Source organism: Neoarius graeffei, chromosome 6 (genome assembly GCF_027579695.1).
Source record: "Neoarius graeffei isolate fNeoGra1 chromosome 6, fNeoGra1.pri, whole genome shotgun sequence".
Taxonomy (NCBI): Eukaryota; Metazoa; Chordata; class Actinopteri; order Siluriformes; family Ariidae; genus Neoarius; species Neoarius graeffei.
In genome coordinates, this window is record NC_083574.1 from 29424546 (window position 1) to 29447132 (window position 22587).

Sequence of the window (22587 nt, forward strand, 5' to 3'; positions counted from 1 at the left end):
TTGAGATGTTCTGATGCTGCTGCTGCTGCTGCTTCCCTTCTCTCAGGTTTGCAGGTTTGTTCACTTTTGCGTGGCATGATGCTGCTCTGAATCTGTCTCCGGCTCATGTTTCCCAGGGATTTTTTTTTCCTTACTACTGTTGCTCATTAGGGATCTAAATCTACATCCATGTTTTTGTAAAGCTGCTTTAGGACAATGTTATTCTATGTTATACGAATGACACTGAAGTGCAATATTTGGTTTATTTCTTCATTAAAGAAGCTGAGAAAAGTATCGCAGTGCTAGTATGGGAGTCTTAAGGAATTTGTTAGTAACAGTAAAGAGAGTTCTATTTCGTTTCTACTGACCGCCAGAGGCGGTGCTTTCAGCACATGGATATCCATCACACGAACGTGCAGGTCGAGTAATAGTAACAACAAAGTCACGTGTGACCTGGGTGACGTCACCCCGTGACCCCGGCATAAAAGACCGGTAAACCCAGGAAGTGACCTCTTACATCTTCTCGCGTTTGCAGGTTGCGAGTTGGATTGAAAATTGGACAAAGCGCTGTGGTAGTTTCGTTACCCGTAGGGTTGGGGCTGTGCTTATGCACCCTCCAAGAAACTGCGCTAAGTCCACCAACTCTTTTCTTCTTGTCGTTATATTCGTATTGATTTATTACTCCGTAAGCTGAGCGCTCTCGCTCGGTGGAGTTAGCTGATTAGCCCTCCGGGGCGGTGTCCTCACCGCTGGAGGCCGGCTTGTTTTCGCTTCAGGTAAGCGGGTTTCATTTATTTAAATTAAGCGGCGTTCCTCTCGCCGCTGTTTATCAGTTCTGCGGCGCTCGGCACCTATCCTTGTTAATATTATTAACCACCTTGTTTTGTGTAGCCTCGCCGCCGGCCTGTTCACAGGCCGGCTGTCTTGTGTGTTGCATTCGTATTGATTTATTACTCCGTTAAGCTGAGCGCTCTCGCTCGGTGGAGTTAGCTGATTAGCCCTCCGGGGCGGTGTCCTCACCGCTGGAGGCCGGCTTGTCTTCATTCAGGTAAGCGGTTTTCATTTATTTAATTTAAAGCGGTGTTTCTCGCCGCTGTTTATCAGTTCTGTGGCGCACTGCGCTTATCTTTGTTAATATTATTAACCGCCTTATTTTGTGTAGCCTTGTCTCCGGCCTGCTCACAGGCCGGCGGTCTTGTGTGTTGTATTGTTTGTTACTCCGTTAAGCTGAGCGCTCTCGCTCGGTGGAGTTAGCTGATTAGTCCTCCGGGGCTGCGTCCTCACCGCTGGAGGCCGGCTTGTCCTCATTCAGCCTTGTCTCCGGCCTGCTCACAGGCCGGCGGTCTTGTGGGTTGTATTCGTATTGTTACTCCGTTAAGCTGAGCGCTCTCGCTTGATGGAGTTAGCTGATTAGTCCTCCGGGGCGGCGTCCTCACCGCTGGAGGCCGGCTTGTCTTCATTCAGGTAAGCGGTTTTCATTTATTTAATTTAAAGCGGTGTTCCTCGCCGCTGTTTATCAGTTCTGTGGCGCACTGCGCCTATCTTTGTTAATATTATTAACCGCCTTATTTTGTGTAGCCTTGTCTCCGGCCTGCTCACAGGCCGGCGGTCTTGTGTGTTGTATTGTTTGTTACTCCGTTAAGCTGAGCGCTCTCGCTCGGTGGAGTTAGCTGATTAGTCCTCCGGGGCTGCGTCCTCACCGCTGGAGGCCGGCTTGTCCTCATTCAGCCTTGTCTCCGGCCTGCTCACAGGCCGGCGGTCTTGTGGGTTGTATTCGTATTGTTACTCCGTTAAGCTGAGCGCTCTCGCTTGATGGAGTTAGCTGATTAGTCCTCCGGGGCGGCGTCCTCACCGCTGGAGGCCGGCTTGTCTTCATTCAGGTAAGCGGTTTTCATTTATTTAATTTAAAGCGGTGTTCCTCGCCGCTGTTTATCAGTTCTGTGGCGCACTGCGCCTATCTTTGTTAATATTATTAACCGCCTTATTTTGTGTAGCCTTGTCTCCGGCCTGCTCACAGGCCGGCGGTCTTGTGGGTTGTATTCGTATTGTTACTCCGTTAAGCTGAGCGCTCTCGCTCGGTGGAGTTAGCTGACTAGCCCTCCGGGGCGGTGTCCTCGCCGCTGGAGGCTGGCTTGTTGTCGCCCAGGTAAGCGGTTTTCATTCATCTAAATTAAAACGGTGTTTCTCGCCGCTGCTTATCAGTGCTGTGGCGCACGGCGCCTATCCTTGTTAATATTCCCGACCACGGGTGTGTTCGCCCGGTCGTTTTTCATTACCGCCTGATTGTTTATTTTGGGCTGCTTACTTGGGGTGTTCTCACCCTATTTTTTAAGTTCCCTTCTGCCAGCCAGGCGTCATGGACCTCTTCTCTCGCTGCGCCAACTGCCGGTCCCCCTCGAACCAGAGGACGGCCACCGCGAGTGCCCCTCATGCCTGGGTATTGATCACCTGCGGCAGGGGCTGACGGACATGGCCTGCGCAGACTGCATGTGCCTGAGCGTGGCTGCGCGGACCGCCAGGCTGGCTCGGCTGGATTCTCCGTCTGACATCCCCCGGGCCTCGGGGGGACAGGACACGGTGTCGGCTGCAGCAGCGGGGCCCAGCAAGCGCCGTGGGTTCCCCCACACGTCTTCGCTTCTAAGGCGAAAAGAAGCGCTCGGGCGATTTGGCTCAGAAGGTGGAGGTGATGTCCACCGAGCTGGAGGAGATGAAGGCCCTGCTGGCGAATCTTCAGCCTCCGCCACAGGGGGCAGTATTCCCGCAGCCACCCCTTCTGCCTGGCAGCCCGACTGTTCACCATCACCACCGCTTCTGTCACCGGCCGTTGATGCACGCGGCCTGGATGAACTGTCGATCCGGGCTTCGGAGAGCTTTGACTGCGGTGGGCCCGATGGTCACGGCCCCACCTCTCCGGCCGGTTCCCAGGCCACCAGCCATGGCACCGTGGCAGCGTCGGAAGGCGGATGCTCATCCATCCAGCCAACGCTGAGGGCTGCATTGGCCCGTCTGGGGTTGGACACGCCCCGGTGGCCCAGCATCAGAGCGCTTTCTTCAGAGGTCCCACATAGCCTTCCTCGTTGTCTGTTCCGCCCTCGGCCTCATACATTGAGGAGTTACAGAGGTGTTGGGCGGACCCTAGATGCCTTCCCACCTCCCTAGTGACTGCAGGGCCCTGGCGGCAATGCAGGACACCCCTACCTATGGCCTCCTGCAGATGCCCAACATTGAGAAGCGGCTTTCATTCATTTAAATTAAAGCGGTGTTTCTCACCGCTGTTTATCAGTTCTGTGGCGCACAGTGCCTATCCTTGTTAATATTATCAACCGCTTGTTTTGTGTAGCCTTGTCTCCGGCCTGCTCACGGGCCGGCTGTCTTGTGTGTTATATTCGTATTGGTTGTTACTCCGTTAAACTGAGCGCTCTCGCTCGGTGGAGTTAGCTGACTAGCCCTCCGAGGCGTGTCCTCGCTGCTGGAGGCCGGTTTGTTGTCGCTCAGGTAAGCGGTCTTCATTCATTTAAATTAAAGCGGTGTTTCTCGCCGCTGTTTATCAGTTCTGTAGCGCACGGCACCATCCTTGTTAATATTCCCGACCACGGGTGTGTTCGCCCGGTCGTTTATTTTTTATTTCCGCCTGATAGTTTATTTTGGGCTACTTACTTGGAGCGTTCTCGCCCTATTTAAGTTCCCTTCTGCCAGCCAGGTGTCATGGACCCCCAGACGCTGGAGGGGACGGGCGCGGCATCACGGGAGCTGTGTGATGCGGCTCCAGGCCTTTGCCTACTCATCGCGGGAACTGGGCCGGCTGATGTCGTATCTCGCCCTCGGCCGCCAGCAGATATGGCGGGCACAGTCCCCTCTGGCCGAGCCCGACCGGCGTGTGCTGCACTCTCTCCCTGTTGTCCCCGGGGAGCTGTTTGGCGAAGCCACTCAGCAAGCCCTGGATCGGAGTGCCCAGGTCATCTAGGCGTAACAGCAGTTCGCTGGCCCCCGCCAGGCCCACCACCATGGCAATGCTGCCCAGTCCTTCAGGGGGCCCACACCGACTCTGTCTCGGCCACGCACCCGCCAGGAGACCAGACGGGTTGATGACTTTCGCCGCCCCACCACCTCCCGGACCCGCGGTGCCGCCCCCTACACCCAGTCCACTCCTCGTCGCCCCCATGGTGACCGACGGGGGCGCTCTGGACGGCGCTGACATCAGTGCGCCGGCGGTCGGCCGCTTTTCCAGCGAACAGCTCCAAAGCTGGAGAGCGTTGACCCCTGGGTGCTGGTGACCCTCACCGAGGGTTACCGCATCCAGTTCTGCCGCCGTCCACCACGTTTCACGGGGTCAAACACACCACCGTGAGCCATCCGGGGAAGTCCCTCGTCCCCCGGCAGGAAATCGCCACCCTCCTGGAGAAAGGAGCAGTCTCTCCCGTCGACAGGCAGAGACAGCAAGGTGGGTTCTACTCCAGGTATTTTCTGGTTCCGAAGGACTGCGGTATCCGCCCGATCCTCGACCTGAGGTCCCTCAATTCCCACTTGAGGACCATGAGATTCCGCATGCTGCGTACAGTGGATGTCTTACACCACATCCAGGCGGGCGACTGGTTTGTCACCTTCGACCTGAAAGACGCCTACTTCCATGCTCCCATTGTGCCACACCACAGGCAGTTCCTGCGGTTTGCCTTCGAGGGCCAGGCTTTCGAGTTCAATGTTCTGCCCTTTGGGATATCGCTGGCACCCCGTGTGTTCACCGGGTGTGCGGCATCGGCACTACTTCAGGCAAGGGGTTTGCGTGTCTTGCCTTACCTGGACGACTGGCTTGTCTGTCACGGTCAGCAGCTCAGGCCCGCGCCAACATCGCGACTGTGCTCTCGCATGTCGTAGAGCTGGGGCTCAGGGTGAATTACAAGAAGAACTCGCTGGTGCCTAGCCAGGAGACGACTTTCTTGGGCATGCACCTGGATTCGAGGTCATTGATGGTAACTCCCTCCCAGACCAGGATCCACAACATCCGCCTACTGCTTGGCCGCTTCGGACGGGGTAGGTCACTCGCCCTGAAGACCTTTCAGCGCCTGCTGGGCATGCTTACGGCAGCCTCCTCTCTGGTCCCGCTGGGACTTCTGGACTTACGCCGCTTCAGAGGTGGTTCAACGGTCTCCACCTCCACCCGGTGCTGCACGGGCGCAGCACATCAACGTGCTGGAGCTACGGGCTGTGTTCCTCGGCCTACAGCACTTCCTCCCAGGCCTGACCGGCAGACACGTTCTGGTGCGGACGGACAACGCCACGGTAGTGTACTACATCAACCACCAGGGAGGCACAAAGTCCCTCCAGTGCTTGGAAGTGGCTGGCCAACTTCTGCGGTGGGCCCATCGACATCTCTTGAGCCTGCGTGCCATGTACTTGCCAGGCACTGCCAACAGGGCAGCAGATCTGCTGTCCCGCCGGGACCCCGATCCCGGGGAATGGAGACTCAACCCAGCGGTGGTTCTCGCCATCTGGGAACGTTTTGGCAGGGCAGAGGTGGACCTCTTTGCCTGCCAGGAGTCGACACACTGCCCTCTGTGGTTCAGCCTCCACGGCCCCAGTCCCCTGGGCCAGGATGCGCTGGCGCATGCTTGGCCGAGGCAACTGCTGTATGCCTCCCCCCCTCTGCTGCTGATCGTGCCAACCCTACACAGGGTTGCGATGGACCACCACGGGCTGCTGCTTGTCGCCCCCCGGTGGCCGGGCCGAGTGTGGTTCCCAAGTTGCTGCAACTTCTGAACAGCGACCCCTGGTGCCTGCCAGTGAGGACTGACCTATCACAACTGGGAGGGCAGATCTGGCACCCGGATCCAGCCCGTCTGCAGCTCTGGGTATGGCCGCTGAAGGGCCGGACCCCCTGCGAGGTCCTTGTGAGCCGGCAGTGGTCAACACCATTGCAAGCTCTCGGGCACCCCCCACCAATGCCCTCTATGCCAACAGATGGAGGCTTTTCTCCAACTGGTGCTTAACTCGGGGGGAGGAGCCTACATGCTGCCCCCTGCCGACCATTCGACTGTTCCGCCAGTCTCTGCTTTGATAAGGGTCTTACCCCTGCCACCATCAAGGTCTATGCAGCTGCCATCTCTGCTCAGCATGCCAGAGTTGGGGGAAGGACCGTGGGGTCCCACGCCTTGGTGGCACGTTTCTTGAAGGGTGCTCTCCGGTTGAGACCCCCCCGACGGAGCCGGGTACCCACATGGGACCTTCATTGGTGCTGCAGGCTCTCTGCGACGCACCGTTCTGAGCCCCTGCTCACGGCAGACATTTCATGGCTCTCCCTGAAGACTGCTTTTCTTCTGGCCATTACATCGACGAGGCGCGTCGGGGAACTACACGCGCTGTCAGTCAGTGGGGAGTGCCTGCAGTGGCACTCCGGCGACAGTGGGGTCACCCTGTGGCCTAACCCCTCTTTCCTCCCGAAGACCCTCTCTGCTACCTTCGTCAACCAGCCCCTTAGCCTTGCGGCGTTCGAGGCGGGCCATAGTGAGAGGTCGGAACTTTTGTGCCCAGTTCGCGCCCTCAGGGTGTACGTGTCGCGTACAGAGGGCTTCCGTAGGAGTGACGCCCTGTTTCTGTGCCACACAGGACCGACGAGGGGTCTGGCGCTCTCTAAGCAGAGGCTATCCAAGTGGATAGTCGAGGCCATATTACATGCCTACAGGCACAGTGGCTTCCCGATTCCTCCGGCTGTCAGGGCGCACTCTGCATGGGGCGTGGTGGCCTCATGGGCATCACTGAAGGGCGTGCCCCTTTCAGACATATGCAGCGCAGCCTCCTGGGCTTCCAGCTGCACCTTCACCAGGTTTTACCGTCTCAATGTCGTCCCACATAATCCTGTGGCGACGGCTGTCATTCCAGGCCCGTCGCAGCAGCACTGGGTACGGGTAGGCACTCCTCATGACCTGGTTGGTATTAGTCATCCATGTGCTGAAAGCACCGCCTCTGGCGGTCAGTAGAAACGAAATAGAACGAGGGTTATGTATATAACCGCGGTTCTATGAGTTTCGGATGACCGCCAGAGCTTGGCAGTCACTCGGAGTGTACACGAGAAGATTTGCCAAGAGGTCACTTCCTGGGTTTACCGGTCTTTTATGCCGGGGTCACGGGGTGACGTCACCCAGGTCACACGTGACTTTGTTGTTACTATTACTCGACCTGCACGTTCGTGTGATGGATATCCATGTGCTGAAAGCACCGCCTCTGGCGGTCATCCGAAACTCATAGAACCGCGGTTATATACATAACCCTCGTTTTCTTCAGTCAGTGTCATAAAGAAATGTGTTTAATGATGCCATATTGGGTAATAGGGTCATTAAATTATTTGAGGAACATGAAATTAAAAAGGGTCAGTGTACATTGTATTCATTAATTGAGTCTGTGCCCATTTAGTCTTCAATTCATGTCCTTGGCTGACAGGAGTGAAACCCAAGGTAGTTTTCTTCTGTTGTAGCCCATCCACCTCAAGTTTCAGCATGTGTGGTCTGAGATGCTTTTCTGGTCACCATGGTCATAAAGTGTGAGTATTTGTTTATCACACTATTCTGTGTAAACTCTATAGACTGCTGTGGGTGAAAAACACAAGAGAGCAGTAGTTTCTGAAATATTCAAGCCTATCTGGCACCAACAGCCATGCCATGGTCAAAAATCACTGGGCTCACATTTTTCCCCCATTCTCATGTTTGATGTGAACATGTGTTGCATTGCTACCACATTGCCACTTGATTGATGAAATTAATTACACTGACTTTTGCCCCAAAGTCAGCATTTAATTCATAAAAAGCAAGCCACTGCTGATTTGTTTTTCATGGAAGAGTTCAAGTGATGTAATAAAGAGTTTTCTTTGTGGTGTCGCACATGATCCTCATGTCACAAATGGAAAAACAATTTGATCGATACCTTACATTTCACAGGGCGGCATGGTGGTGTAGTGGTTAGCACTGTTGCCTCACGGCAAGAAGGTTCTGGGTTTGAGCCCAGTGGCCAATGGGGGTCTTTGTGTGGCATTTGCATGTTCTCCCCATGTCAGCATGGGTTTCCTCTGAGTGCTCAGGTTTCCCCCACAGTCCAAAGGCATGCAGGTTAGGCTAATTGGTGGCTCTAAATTGACCGTAGGTGTGAATGTGAAAGGTTGTTTGTCTCCATGTGTCAGCCCTGTGATGACCTGGCGACTTGTCCAGGGTGTACCCCACCTCTCACTCAGTCTGCTAGGATAGGCTCCAGCTTGCCCGTGACCCTGCACAAGATAAGTGGTTACAGATGACGGATGGATTACATTTCACATTGGAGTTTCACACGTTCTCTCCATGTTCACATGTATTGTGGTGATCTGTTGTCCTATAGAGGCTGGGATAGGCTCTTGATCCACTGCTACCCACACCAGGATAAAGGTGTTACTGAAGATGAGTGAAAGAATGAATGAAGGTATAATTGTGCACCAAATAACTAAAGTGTGACCTATTGATACGTTTTCAAGCATTTACTTTGGTGTGCCTTGCTGAAGGCGAGACAACGCCTATACTACCGCAGGAGACTGAGGAAATTGAAGATCTCTCCCAGTGTTCTGAAAACATTCAATAGTGTCACCATTGAGTTGGTGCTTACAGGCTGCATCACTGCTTGGTTTGGCAACTACAGCTCACAAGACCGTAAAGCATTTCAAAGAGTGGTACGATGTGCTGAATACATCAGAAAAACTCTACTACCATGCCTGTCTGACATCTATACCCACCAGGGCAAAGTGGATTATCATAGACACTTTCCACCTGCACAAACTTTTCCAGTGGCTACATTCAGGCAAACGCCTCCATAGCCATATGGCTAGGACTGAGAGGCTGAGGAGTTATTTCCCACAGGCGATCAGGATACTGAATGAAGCCTGAGCACCATCTCTGCCACTTGACTGCATCTGCACCTTACAATCTCATCTCGTTATCTCTAGCCGCTTTATCCTGTTCTACAGGGTCACAGGCAAGCTGGAGCCTATCCCAGCTGACTATGGGCAAAAGGCGGGGTACACCCTGGACAAGTCACCAGGTCATCACAGGGCTGACACATAGACACAATCATTCACACTCACACCTACGGTCAATTTAGAGTCACCAGTTAACCTAACCTGCATGTCTTTGGACTGTGGGGGAAACCAGAGCACCTGCAGGAAACCCACGCGGACACGGGGAGAACATGCAAACTCCGCACAGAAAGGCCCTCGCCGGTCACGGGGCTCGAACCTGGACCTTCTTGCTGTGAGGCAACAGCACTAACCACTACACCACCGTGCTGCCCCACCTTACAATCTATAACAATAATAGCTTACCTGTGTTTGTGTAGATACAATTTTTTTTTTTTATTTATATTTTTAGATATGTTTATGCACAGTACGGTGCAGAGCTGCTTTGCCACACACATTTCACGGTCATTGTTTTTTATACAATTGTGCATGACAAAGTAATTTATCCATCTATGAAATGAGCAAAGGAATTTTCATACCATAACATTTTACTTGGTCAACTCAAACTATTAGCCCCTTCATGAAAATGAGCAAATGTATATTTAATAATGCAACAAGAAATACCTCACATTCTGCTTACTGTTTGAAAGCTTTAAAGGTTTTGATTTTTTTTTTTATTGTATTTGCAAACTATATATTTGCATTACATCAGTTACCAGCAGTGCCAATAATGTTGCTAACTGAAAACTATTGTGTGATTTGGCTTATATAGTGGTGCTGCAGGGGGTAGCTTTGTCACCTCACAGCTCCAGGGCCCCACATTCAAGCTTGAGCTTTGGTTACTGTCTCAGGAATTTTGCTGTCCATGTGGATTTTGTATTATTTCCCCAAACCATGTTAGTCAGTAGATTAACCAAGAAAAATTGCCCCTAGTTAGGAATGTGCGCGCACGTGTCCTGTATTGGACTAGCATCCTAGTCCAGGGTGTATTCCCACTTCATGCCCATTGTCGGCTCTGGATCCACAATGACCCTAACTAGAATAAAACGGTTATTGAAAGTTAATAATTGTTTTATATACTGTAGTTCATGCCAATAATTATGGATTACTCATGATATGCACTGACATCTATTTGAATTGCCTCATTTGTTAATATGTGCAAGTTATAACTTTTAGTGCATCAATGTCCCTTGCTACTATGGCACCCAAATATCCCCATGAAGATCAAATCAAGTACATCTCCATTCTTCTGATCGCTTTTCTGTTGCTGCTAATGAGCCCTAATAACTCTGCAAAGATGCCCATTCTTCTGTTTCTTATGCCGCTTTTCCACTACAAACGCAGCTGAGTCGGGCTGAGCCGTGAGGTGTTGAGTTGGGCTGAGTCAAGCTGAGCGGGCAGCGCTCGAAACTAACGGTGTCCCGACGCCCCGGGGACCATAAAAAATGGCATTAGGACACAAAATTATCATATCTGGGACAATCCCGGGACAATGGAAAAAAAATAGATCTAGAAAAAAAAGTTCTAAATTAATATTATTTACAAAGCTGTAACACATACGTAGACATTCACCTAATTTGTCAATTTTAATTTTAAAACGTTAACAGCGAAAAATACATAGTAGCTACACTTTCGATGCACCTGCATCCGTAGGCTACAGAGCAGCGCATTCTGTTCTAGAATCTTCGGCCAGAGTCCGCATTATATGGACTTGGAATGGAATTGCTACCGCACACGCTGCGCCGACTCTTGCCAGAACAAAAATGCTTAAGTGGTTGAAGCGGACCGACCGCGGGGAAGAAACTGAAAGCCCAGACATAACGTCTCCGGGACCTTCAGGATCCAAAGTGTCATCGCCTGGTCTGCAGGCAACGCTATAGCAACTGAATGAACTGAATGAACACTGTTAGACACGTTATAAAATACAACAGGAATGATGTGGATGATATTGACGGAAGATACCGTTCAACAGAATAAGTGAGTTTTCTTGGTGTCTTTCTAGTTCAGAAAGTTTAGTCAGTCAGCAGCACAACTAGGCTCGGACCTGCCACTATGCTGATGTTGCTAACATTTGCACCCACGTTTCGGCAGCGAAAGTTCATAAAAACGGATAACGGAAAGTTCATAAAAATGGATAACGGTAATGGATAACAGAAAGTTCATAAAAACGGATAACGGAAAGTTCATAAAAATGGATAACGGTAATGGTGAAAATGATAAGTTGGCTTTATAAGTGCCAACAGATATTCAAGGTATAAGTAGATGAAATGAACATAAAAGGGGTCTTATTTTCAACTAAAGTGTACTGCAGATGTAGTGAGTTGAAACATTTTCTGAATGAGCTAGTTGGCCCCTTTAAATAAACGGGTATCTATTCATACAGTGAGATCACCAAAGTTTAATAAACTGAAAATGCAATAACTGTAATTTTGAAGTAGATGATGTATAGGACGTGTCACTTGTGTCTTGTGACTTATTGTAAAAATGATAAAGGGTTCAAAATCGCATAGTTACAAATATAATAGTAACTTCATATAATAATATTAACCACTGGTTATTTCAGAGAGGAAAAAAATGGACACTATTGCTTCCATTCGGGACAATACAACACAGAATTCGGGACCACTGGGGGACACAAAGAAAAAAAGTTAATTTCGAGCCCTGTGAGCGGGGCTATAGAGATCTTGCATGTGACGTCACAGCCGATCCAGATTGTGACAGACGCCATCGTGTCGGTCAAACGCCATATTCCGCCTTCTACTTCTACCTTTTCTTCTGGAAAACCCTACTATATACAATTCTACTACAACGGCTGCGGCTACAAGCTCTCCCTACCTGAGCACGTTTGTTTTTTGTGTGTATTTTTGCGTGTTGTTCGTCTGTACCGGACTTCAATATCCACTACAACCATATGGACTTACTGGACATTGGTTTCCAGCAGAAAAAGACGGTTTGTAGCAATTTCCATCGCATGCACAACATTCCGGACGAGAAAAAAAAAAAAAACTCCGGATGAGACCAGATTGCGAGACCAGCGGGGTCTCCGTGGATTGTTATCGGAAGCAAAGCGAAGGAGGCAGCGCCGGGAGCCGAAGCAAAAGCGAGGCTACAGGCAGAGCTGGCCTGTTGACTAAGCTCAGAAAACAGCTACTCAAACCTCCACTGCCAAGCCTCTACCTCTCCAACGCCAGATCCATGTAAACAACACGGACGATTTGGAATTACCTTATTCTATAATCGGCTGGTCAGTGCTATACTCAATACTTAAGGTGACTTGCCCATCCAGTGAGGATCATTTTCTTGTTTACAAGATGCCACATCTGAGTCGCTGACAAATCCTGAATTTCTGTAAAGATAACTGTCCAGAGATTTATAAGCACGCAGTGCTTCACCACTGAACAGCGAGAGAAAGTTGATGAGGTAATCATACACGTCCGGGTATTCCGCTGGCAGTTCAAAATCCGGTCGTGAAAACTCCATCCGGAAAGCCATAAGGGTCACAAATCTGTAGATCGTTTATTTTAGACATATATCTAGTTATCTGTTCATTAGAAAAATGATCCGTGTAGTCCGTCGGTTGAAATTGATCCATTCTGTACACGAGTGCAGCAATATTCAGCGGTGTTTTTGACCGACACGATGGCGGTTGTGTACTTTCCGGTCATGTGACTGCAAGATCTCTATTGGAGTTGCATTTCGACTACAACCGCGCTGAACCGTGCTGACTGGAAGTGGGTGGACACATTGGGTGGAGTTAGCGAAAGTGGGTGGACGTCACGTGATGTCGTTAAGCAGCGCAAACAGTGACATCAGTGATCTTTTAAGCGGTAGTCTCACGACCCGGATAGTAAACAATAAACATGGAGGACATGGAGTCGTTAGTGTTGCTGGTCTTGGTTCTGTGGCTTGTTGTCACAGACAACGCCAACAGATACTGGCAAGAGCGTATAGATGAGGCGAGGCGCATAAGGCTTCAGAAATTCTCGTAATTCTTCTTCCGGGTTTACGGTGTTTACAGATCCCAGCGTGCTCGTGGGGCATGTGGGCATGCGAGGACACCACTCCTCACCAATCAGTGCACAGGGGAGTGTCTGCTCACGCCCCCAGCCTCACTCAGCTCGGTTTGGCTCGCTTCAGCCCCACTCCAAAACCGTGCGAGTTTCGGGTGCTAAGCAGGGCTGAAGCGAGCTGAGTCGTGCTGTTCTGAGGTAGTCGAAATGTGAACCGTGTCGGGCTGAAGTGAGCTGAAAAAGGGTAGTGGAAAAGGGCCATTAGAAGAACGCTGTGAAAGTGCTGTTATCAATTTAATCACCTCAGTTATACTAATAGTATTTAAATAAAACACTTAGGGGACTTTAAATGTAAATTAGCAAGAAAGGTGAGCAAGTTTTCTGAATCAAAATCTACATGTAGATGTTATGAGCATGCTACAATAATAATTCTAGTACACTTCTTAATTGACAGGCAAGTTGAGACACCTAGTTGTTCTGATTGATCAGACGTTCCACAGGTTTGTTTTTTTTTTATAATCTGCATTTACAGATGCCAGGTTTATTTAAAAAGAAAAAGGGGGGGGGGGAAACCCACTGTGCTATTAGGAGGGGAGGAGAACTTGACCAGATATTATAAAAATATTTGATCACTTGAACTGCCCCCTTTTTTTTTTTTTTAAATAAAAGAAAAGGACAGGCAAACAGAGGTATGGACAGAGTAACTGACAGGTGGTGACATGCGGTAGGAATAGACTGTGAAAAGAGTAAAACACAAGTGATTGTAAATACAAAACATTTATTCAGAACACAAACCAGTCAAAGTGACAATCAGTACTAATGTTACACCCAGAGTCTCTCACTGAGAGCAAGCCACGCGTGTGTGTGTGTCAGAATGAATGTTCACGTTATTTGCCAGTGATCAGTGGATTCCTCAGTACCACGATGACAGAGTCTCCTCTCAGAAACATCTTGGAGATGTAACGGTCTTTATTCACTGGTTTGGACTTCTTCTTCCCCTTCCCACTCTTGGGCACCTCAGTCCACATCTCTTTTACATTCTCCAGGACCATGTTACAGTGTCTGCGCACACACACACACACACACACACACATCAGACAAGGAGTACAACATCCTGCAGAGATCACTGAGCTGCATTCCTCCATCACCATGCAGACAGATGTACAGTCTGACTCAGGCACAGTTCAATACACACCCAAAAAAAAAACCACCAACAATATCAGGCACAACATTGCAATGCAGAGGATACATTCACAGAAAGACGGGTATATACTCAGTAATGGATAGATAGATATAGAAATGGATAGACAGCGACATTATATGGATTCTATCCACGGCTGTCCTGCAAGAGAGACAACAGAGGTTGCCATGACAGATGCCTCTCCTAGATGCCAGTTTTTGATTTCCAGTTTATCCAAGCAGCTGAGGCTCCGTTGAGCCAGCTATGACAACCATGTTTTAGTCAGAGGATAACGTCTTTTTAAATTACACTACCGATCAAAAGTTTGGGGTCACTTAAGTTTCCTTATTTTTGAAAGAAAAGCACTGTTCTTTTCAATGAAGATCACTTTAAACTAATCAGAAATACACTCTATACATTGCTAATGTGGTAAATGACTATTCTAGCTGCAAATGTCTGGTTTTTGGTGCAATATCTACATAGGTGTATAGAGGCCCATTTCCAGCAACTATCACTCCAGTGTTCTAATGGTACAATGTGTTGCTCATTGCCTCAGAAGGCTAATGGAGGATTAGAAAACCCTTGTACAATCATGTTAGCACAGCTGAAAACAGTTTAGCTCTTTAGAGAAGCTATAAAACTGACCTTCCTTTGAGCAGATTGAGTTTCTGGAGCATCACATTTGTGGGGTCGATTAAATGCTCAAAATGGCCAGAAAAATGTCTTGACTATATTTTCTATTTATTTTACAACTTTATGGTGGTAAATAAAAGTGACTTTTCATGGAAAACACAAAATTGTCTGGGTGACCCCAAACTTTTGAACGGTGGTGTATGTCTCTTTCTGGTTCAACATGTACCATCATCAGGTGCACAAACAACTCACGAAAGCTTAGTTTTTATGAATGGAATCTGTTTTGAGCACAAACTGATTCGTAAGACGCATTGTCCAGCACCATACACTACTCATCTGTACATACGATTCCTGTCTTTCCACAAACCACTACATTTTGGACCGAATCAACATTAATTCTATGCAACTGTTGTTTAGATATTGTACATGATTTAAACATTACACTCCATTGCAGTCATGTCACTGAGGTTTTTATTCAAAGCGACTAACAAGTTCATGGAGCCAAGAGAATCCAAGAGCAACCAGTGCTGAAGTACTAGTGTAAACAAATAGCCTACAAATACCATCCAAGATCTGGAATGATCAGGGTAGTTAAGTTGAAGAAGCTTGGACAAATACATAGACAAGGAATTAAAGTATGATACATTTCCAAAGTTTGACAGCATCTGCATTAGAATAGTTAGCCTATGCATCTCTGACTTAGCTTTTGCTTCTTGAGCCAATACGGTATTTTGGCAGATGCTTTTGTCCAAAGCGACTTAATGTATAAAAACACTACATTTTTAGGAAACCAATACAAATCGCTGTACTCTGACATAACCTACCTTCCAGATGATAGCTACTGCATGACTGCAGGATTTATTTCCCTTTTTTTGCTCTGGCTAGGCTCAACCTCAGCCTTTTAAGCAAACAAACTCACCCTCTCTTTCACACAATTTTGCCTTTTTTTTTTTTTTTTTTACACTGTGTAGATAATTGTACGCTTCCGTGCTTCTTGTAGTTCCTTGGCTCCTTGTCATCAACACCCTCACTAAAAATAAAATAACTGACGATGCCAACGTAGCTGATGTCGGGCCACAACTTCATGTCGTCATCCAGTCCGTGAGGGTAGATAGATGGGGCACTGATCGTATTATCCCCAGAACACGTCAGAAAATCAGATCCGTGTAACCATCTTTTAGTCATCAGTTAGCATTAGCTACAAACATAGTGGAGCGGAAGATAGATCCCAGCTTCTGCTATGACACAGCAAAGAATCCTGGGAAAGGTCAGAGTTCAGGAAAGTTATGGATATGCAAGCTATCGGATAGAGATGCGCATCAGGCCTGGAAATCTAGGAAACCCAAGAAAGAAGTCACAGGCACACACTAACTTGTGACATAAGCCCATGTTCACCAACATAGGAGTGTACTATTTAAAGTGAATGTAATGCCTTACTGTAATGCTTTTAAAATGAATATCATTAGGAACGACCAAAATGAATAATTTTTACCCCCCTAATATTATTATTAGGGGGAAAATAGTTATTTTATCATCAAGCACAAAACTAATCGATTAAATCGGATTCCGGATCCCAGAAAAAGGCAGCCTTGCCCCAGGGCTAATCTCGCATAACATCACACGTGGAACCCCAGTTATCTGGGTCATTTTGGTTCATCTGACTCCGTGCTTGTTTACTCGCTGAAATTGGATACTGTTGTTGGGATCTTACAAAAATAACAATGGGAAAGCGCTGCGTTGTGTTGATGTTCAAATCCATAGAAAAAGACTACATTCGGTTCACAAATTTGAAAAATGATACTAAATCTAAAGCAACAGTGGGTGAGGTTTGTGCAAATGAAGTGGGCAGATTGTGTCACCTACTAATAGTAAATCTGATTCATCAGGTGTTCAATACCAGAACAACCACATGGGAATTATTGAAGCAAAAAAAAAAAAAAGCAGCCCCATTTATTTAATAAATGACATTTGGACAGTTCGTTGATTCCCCCATTAATCACCCACTTCATATTTTCTTTCAGTAGGTCACACTGAATAAGTCTCATCTCATCTCATTATCTCTAGCCGCTTTATCCTTCTACAGGGTCGCAGGCAAGCTGGAGCCTATCCCAGCTGACTACGGGCGAAAGGCGGGGTACACCCTGGACAAGTCGCCAGGTCATCACAGGGCTGACACATAGACACAGACAACCATTCACACTCACATTCACACCTACGGTCAATTTAGAGTCACCAGTTAACCTAACCTGCATGTCTCTGGACTGTGGGGGAAACCGGAGCACCCGGAGGAAACCCACGCGGACACGGGGAGAACATGCAAACTCCACACAGAAAGGCCCTCGCCGGCCACGGGGCTCGAACCCAGGACCTTCTTGCTGTGAGGCGACAGCGCTAACCACTACACCACCGTGCCGCCCACACTGAATAAGTGTACATTTTAAAGATTATTTCTACCTTTATTGAGGTACATGTAAATATTTTCCCTATATTTTGCAGTGGCCAGCTTTGAATAAAAATCCACAAAACAATGTGTTTCCAATTCTCTCTGGCTGGTGACGTGCTGTCAGCAGTGAGTGGGACTGTCGTGAACTGGCATCCGTTTCTCATCTTGGGGGCTCGAAAAGAACCATTTACTCCAGAATACCCTTGATAATCATCTGCCCCTTCACCGGACATAAGCATCCCAATCACTATCAGAATTCTCTCCAAAACGCAATTCCATATCGAGCCTGATCTAACCACTGCTGTGCACACAAACGAAATTGATACGTGTGATGTCGCACACCCCTTCGGGATCTTCCGGATCAGTCTCGGCAGACTCCATGAAAATCAATTTATGACCTTTTGGATGCTATGGTTCGAAAACACATGGACAATCAACATAATGATTGCTTTGTACAAGGGAAAAAAAAGTATGGTTTAAGGACATTAAATTCACTTTAAAGTATCAGAGTTACAGACAGATCTTGCTTTTCCATTGACAATTTTTTTAAGCAAAAGTCCATTCTTTTCAATCATAAATTCAACAATTATAATTGATGATCTATTTATTGATCCATTCATCTCAATCTTTATCCTTCTAAAGCAACACATAAATCAACATCTAATAATTTCACTTGGTCAATACCTTCAGTTTCAGAGACATTATTCTTAATGTCACACCAGTCAAAAGTTTGGACACACCGACTCAGTTTTTTCTCCTGTACTTTGACTATTTCCTACATTGTAGAACAATACTGAAGACAAAAAAAAAAAACACGAAACATAATTCTATATTACGTGGTAAACAAAAGTGTTAAAATGTTTTATAGATTCTTCCAAGTAGACGTTCTTCCAAGTAGACGTTCTTCCAAAACGTCATTTACCTTGACGTTTTGCACACTACTGGCATTTTCTTAACCAGCTTCATGAGGTAGTCACCTGGAATGCTTTTCAATTAACAGGTGTGCCTCGTCAAAAGTTAATTAGTGCAATTTCTTGCCTTCTTAATGCGTTTGAGACCAAACAGTAAATAACCCTATTCCACAACTGTAGTAATCCATTAAGAACTGCTCAACTAAGAGAAACAGCCATCGTTACTTTAAAACACATGAAACATCTTAATAAAAAAGAAAACTTAAAAATAATTTTAAAAACCTGCTGAATTAGGTGACTCAAAACTTGAGTGGTAGTGTACAATCAAAGGATTTTAAAGTACAGAAAATTCAACCATTCTCTGGTAGAAATAAAGTTTTATGGTATGAAAACGAGTGTCCTGAACTAGTGTCCCCACACCCACTTAACTAGAGGCTGTCTCCTAAGGCTCCCCCCATCATGTACATCCTCCTCACACCCTTTACCATTTTCATGGTCTACAGGTGAATGGCTTCTCCATCACAAAAACAGGCCACACAATTCCTCAGCGTGAAGCTAGTTCTGGGTCACCCTAATATGTAACAAATACTATGCCCAAAAAGTCCAATTCAGGCCAGTTGCTCTGTGGATACGCCAGCATATCCTGTTGAGGATGCCAATACGGCCGACTGCAGCTATAGGAGTAATTCCTCTGGGTCTTCTGGAAGCAAGAGGATCCAGAAGTGGGTAATAAGTCTGCATAGCCCCCAAATACCTCAGCAATGGCCTGGTCTCGGTCATCTCAGCTGTAGCTTAGTGCAGACAAAGCTCCTGATGCCCAATTGGAGAGAGATGATCACCACAGACACCTCCCTCAGTGCCTGTGGGCCAGTGTGGCTTTGGGGCATGTAGATCAACCAGCTAGAACTGAAGATGGTCCAACTAACTCTCAAGCACCTCTTAAATGTTCTGAGATATTGCCACACATTGGTCCATTATCAAGAAGGAATTTCTTTGGGTATAAATGAGGACACAGAGGTCAAATTCATCAACATGGGGAAGATTAGGGACTCTGTGTTGCCCTTTGCAAATCATGATACAGCTATGAAAAACAGCTACATGTCCAAGAATCTCCATAAGGCAATAATTAAGTTTCAAGCAATGTGAGCTGTAACAAACTTGCCTTATTTTTAATAGTCAGTTGCAAGAGCTCAACTGACAGGTGAAGAGGAATCATTTTAACTAGTTGTTTGGTTTTGTTGCTTTATCAAGTCATAATTTGTTGAGAAAAACTCAATTCATACAGCACTTGCTAAAACACTGCATGCACATGTATATAGAAAATTAGTGATCATAAGGTAGATAAGTTATGTCATACTGTACATTAGTCATACAAATCAGACATTTAAAAAAATTTATAAGAATAAAAACATATGGAAACATGAACAGGACACCTGGTAGAGTGACACTGTCTCCACACTGGCAGTGAGTGCAGGATACTGTATACAGTAGTGTACAAATATGAAGGCCCTCATTACCTGTCAAAGGCTTTGACTCGACCCAGCAGCTTCTTGTTGTTGCGGCAGTTGATAAGCACCTGTGTGTTGTTCTTGACAGACTGCGTGAGGACAGACAGCGGCCCGGTGTTAAACTCCTCCTCCTCACGTTTCTGCAGCTCCTCAGGAGTCATCTCCGACTTTGGCTTGTTCAAAAGACTCCTACACCACAACACCAGCATGAATTAAAAATAATGCACACACAAACTCAACAAGGGTCAACATCAGCCTGTGGTTCATGGGGAAAAAAGATGAATAGGTACTGTACGCAAATAACACTGATTTCTAAGAGACCATTACACCATGCAGAGATCTCCAACTCCTGAAACAGAGCCAAGAATCAGACAAGAAACTTTTTTGCCCATTATCATACACTTTCAGTTTGGAAAATGATTAAGAGGTTAAATAACGACAGAAAGTAAATGTGTTTTGTCCTTTCAGAGTGGCATTGCTGAAAATACAAGTCCAGTGAAGATATCTAGGAGACTAATGCTGTGTCCACATATATACCAGTACGATAGTGGTATAACTGTATCGATACAAAGTATACCGGTACAGTTTAGTGCATCTGTCCACACTAGCGAGAAATGTTTGCGGTTTTCTTTCACAGTAGTTGAAATGCGCGTGCGCGAAATGTTGCCGTGGTTACCGAGTAACTTCCTTCCGAGAATATGGCGGATGAAACAACGTGTGTGCGCTTTTTGTTGTCAATGTACAGTCTGTATTTCTGGTGGTCACTTATTCGGTCGAATCGTATAAAATGTGCGAGGCAGTTGAGAAAGAAACAAAGAAAAATCTCCCTCCCCCTTTCCTTGCTCCATGTAGTTCCACGGTCGTTTTGAGCCATTTTGACGTTTTATTTACACCTGGAAAGCACGTGCGTATTGTATTGTATGAATAACCCGGAAGACGTAGGAATGGTTCATTGCGCTTGCGCATTATATTTGTATCGATACAGAACCGCTTCATCTGTCCACACTACAGTACCGATACTGTACCGGTACGAAACCCATACATTTGTGGGTTTCGTACCGATACATTTATACCGCTACAGTACCGGTATAGTTGCTAGTGTGGACAGGTGTTGCGGCACGAAAGCGGTATCGTATCGGTACAAAATCCCTAGTGTGGACAGTGTATAAGCGAATTAGCAGAGAGAGAGAGAGATTGACTCCTCATTGATATCGGAGTGGCTACGACGTTCTTGCAGCTTACAGGAACGAAGAAATTGTCCATGATCTAAAGATTATATTATCCAACAAATATCTAACGATTCAACAGTAAATACATCTACCAATTATTAACTAAAATTATCTGATTAGCATGACCGAATCCTTCAACAATACACAACTAGCAGTGTTGCTAACCACAGCATAAACAGAAACTGTAGCTTTTATATTAATTTTAAGTAATTCTTTAATTAAAACAAATTATCAGAGACAGTACTTATCGCTCTATGACTGTGAGAAAGAGACAAATAAACTTACATTTTCCTTTATCCTCTGTATAGCTCTGACAGACAAAAGAGCTAACAGATCTGCTAACACGCTGACTGAACGTTCAAAATGATGGCGCCACTTCCGGTTCTAAACCGCCTTGATCAAAACTACTTCCGGGTCAAGCTTCTTTTTTATTCCCCCCGGCCACTGAGCTCTGGCTGCACACGTTCGCATCGCGTGTATTTGGTTTTGTGTTAAACTGTCGTATCTGATCAAATTTTCCCCAAGAAAAGTATCTCCTGACTTTTTTCCCCCTTTTATTACCTCTTCTTTTCTCACCTTTACCCCCGTTCCTTACATATCTTTATAGCGCGCCCCTTCACTGTTATTAGGGCCCGAGCCCTATGGGCGAAGGCCCTATTGTTCTTGTAAGAGTTCACTATTATTATTCTTCTTCCGTCTTCTTCTTCTTCCGTCTTCTTCTTCTTCTTCTTCTGTCTTCTTCTTCTTCTTTATTTTTCTCCGCTGTTGGGCCATTTTCGGGGCGCTTGCCAGGGGCGAAAACGCACGAAATTTGGCACCAGTTCCGAGAATTGCCACCGCTACTCAGAACCAGAAGCCCAAACTTGGCCGGGGCTCCGGGCCTCTATAGCGCCCCCTAAGTCGTTGTGATTTTGGCCTCCCGCATTAAGGTGCCTGGGTGCCATATAGTTTGTAGTAGTGGCATGCCATTTGGTACGCATATGTATCTCACTAAGCCGGACAAAAATGTAATGCCAATGCATTAGCCATGCCCAACAGGAAGTGAGGTAGTTTCACTTTTGTGCGAAATGCATGGCCACGAAGACGGCGCAACTCCTCCTAGACCGTTCATAGGAATGTCACCAAAATTGATACACATCATCTACAGACATGGCTGACAAAAGTTACTAAATACATTTCACGTAGGATAAACCGTTCAGAAGTTATACGTCAATCAATTTTCGATGCAAAATTTTACATGCTTAAAAATTCATAACAAATCTTCTGCTTGCTCAAAACTGCTCATACTTCACACGCAAATCACTCATTGGGCTTCTGACATGTTACCCAATTTCTGTGATATTTCGCCACTGGGGGCGCTATTTTTGGGCAAAAATTCCAATCTTTCCTCAAATTTGGTCAAACTTCACGGCCACCCTCTTACTACCTCCCATGTCATGTATACCACATTTTGGAAATTTTCGTCCATGGGGGGCGCTGTTTTTGGCCGACGCAATTGCTCCAAAACGGGTTTTTTGTAAATAATTCCATAATGATTTTCCTTCACACCACTACCTTGTGATAGTACGTTGCTGTTGTAGACACTTATTTTTCCAACTCATAATCGCTCATGTACAGCATAGCGCCACCTACTGACATGGGAAAAACCAAAAAATTTATTCTTCAAAAATCTATATCTCATCTTCTATTTACTCAATTGTCATCAAACTTCATACGCACACTCTTCATAGCT

General features: G+C 46.8%; 1 protein-coding gene across 1 annotated transcript; it reads right to left on the bottom strand.

The window, feature by feature from the left end:
• Positions 1-13712: 13712 nt before the first annotated feature.
• On the bottom strand, positions 13713-21248 carry snrpd2 (small nuclear ribonucleoprotein D2 polypeptide). Its single transcript, XM_060923548.1, has 3 exons — positions 21141-21248; positions 19636-19815; positions 13713-14013 (listed from the first exon to the last, which is right to left on the bottom strand). Coding segments are annotated over exons 1-3 (357 nt in total). The 5' UTR covers positions 21143-21248; the 3' UTR covers positions 13713-13838.
• Positions 21249-22587: the final 1339 nt, after the last annotated feature.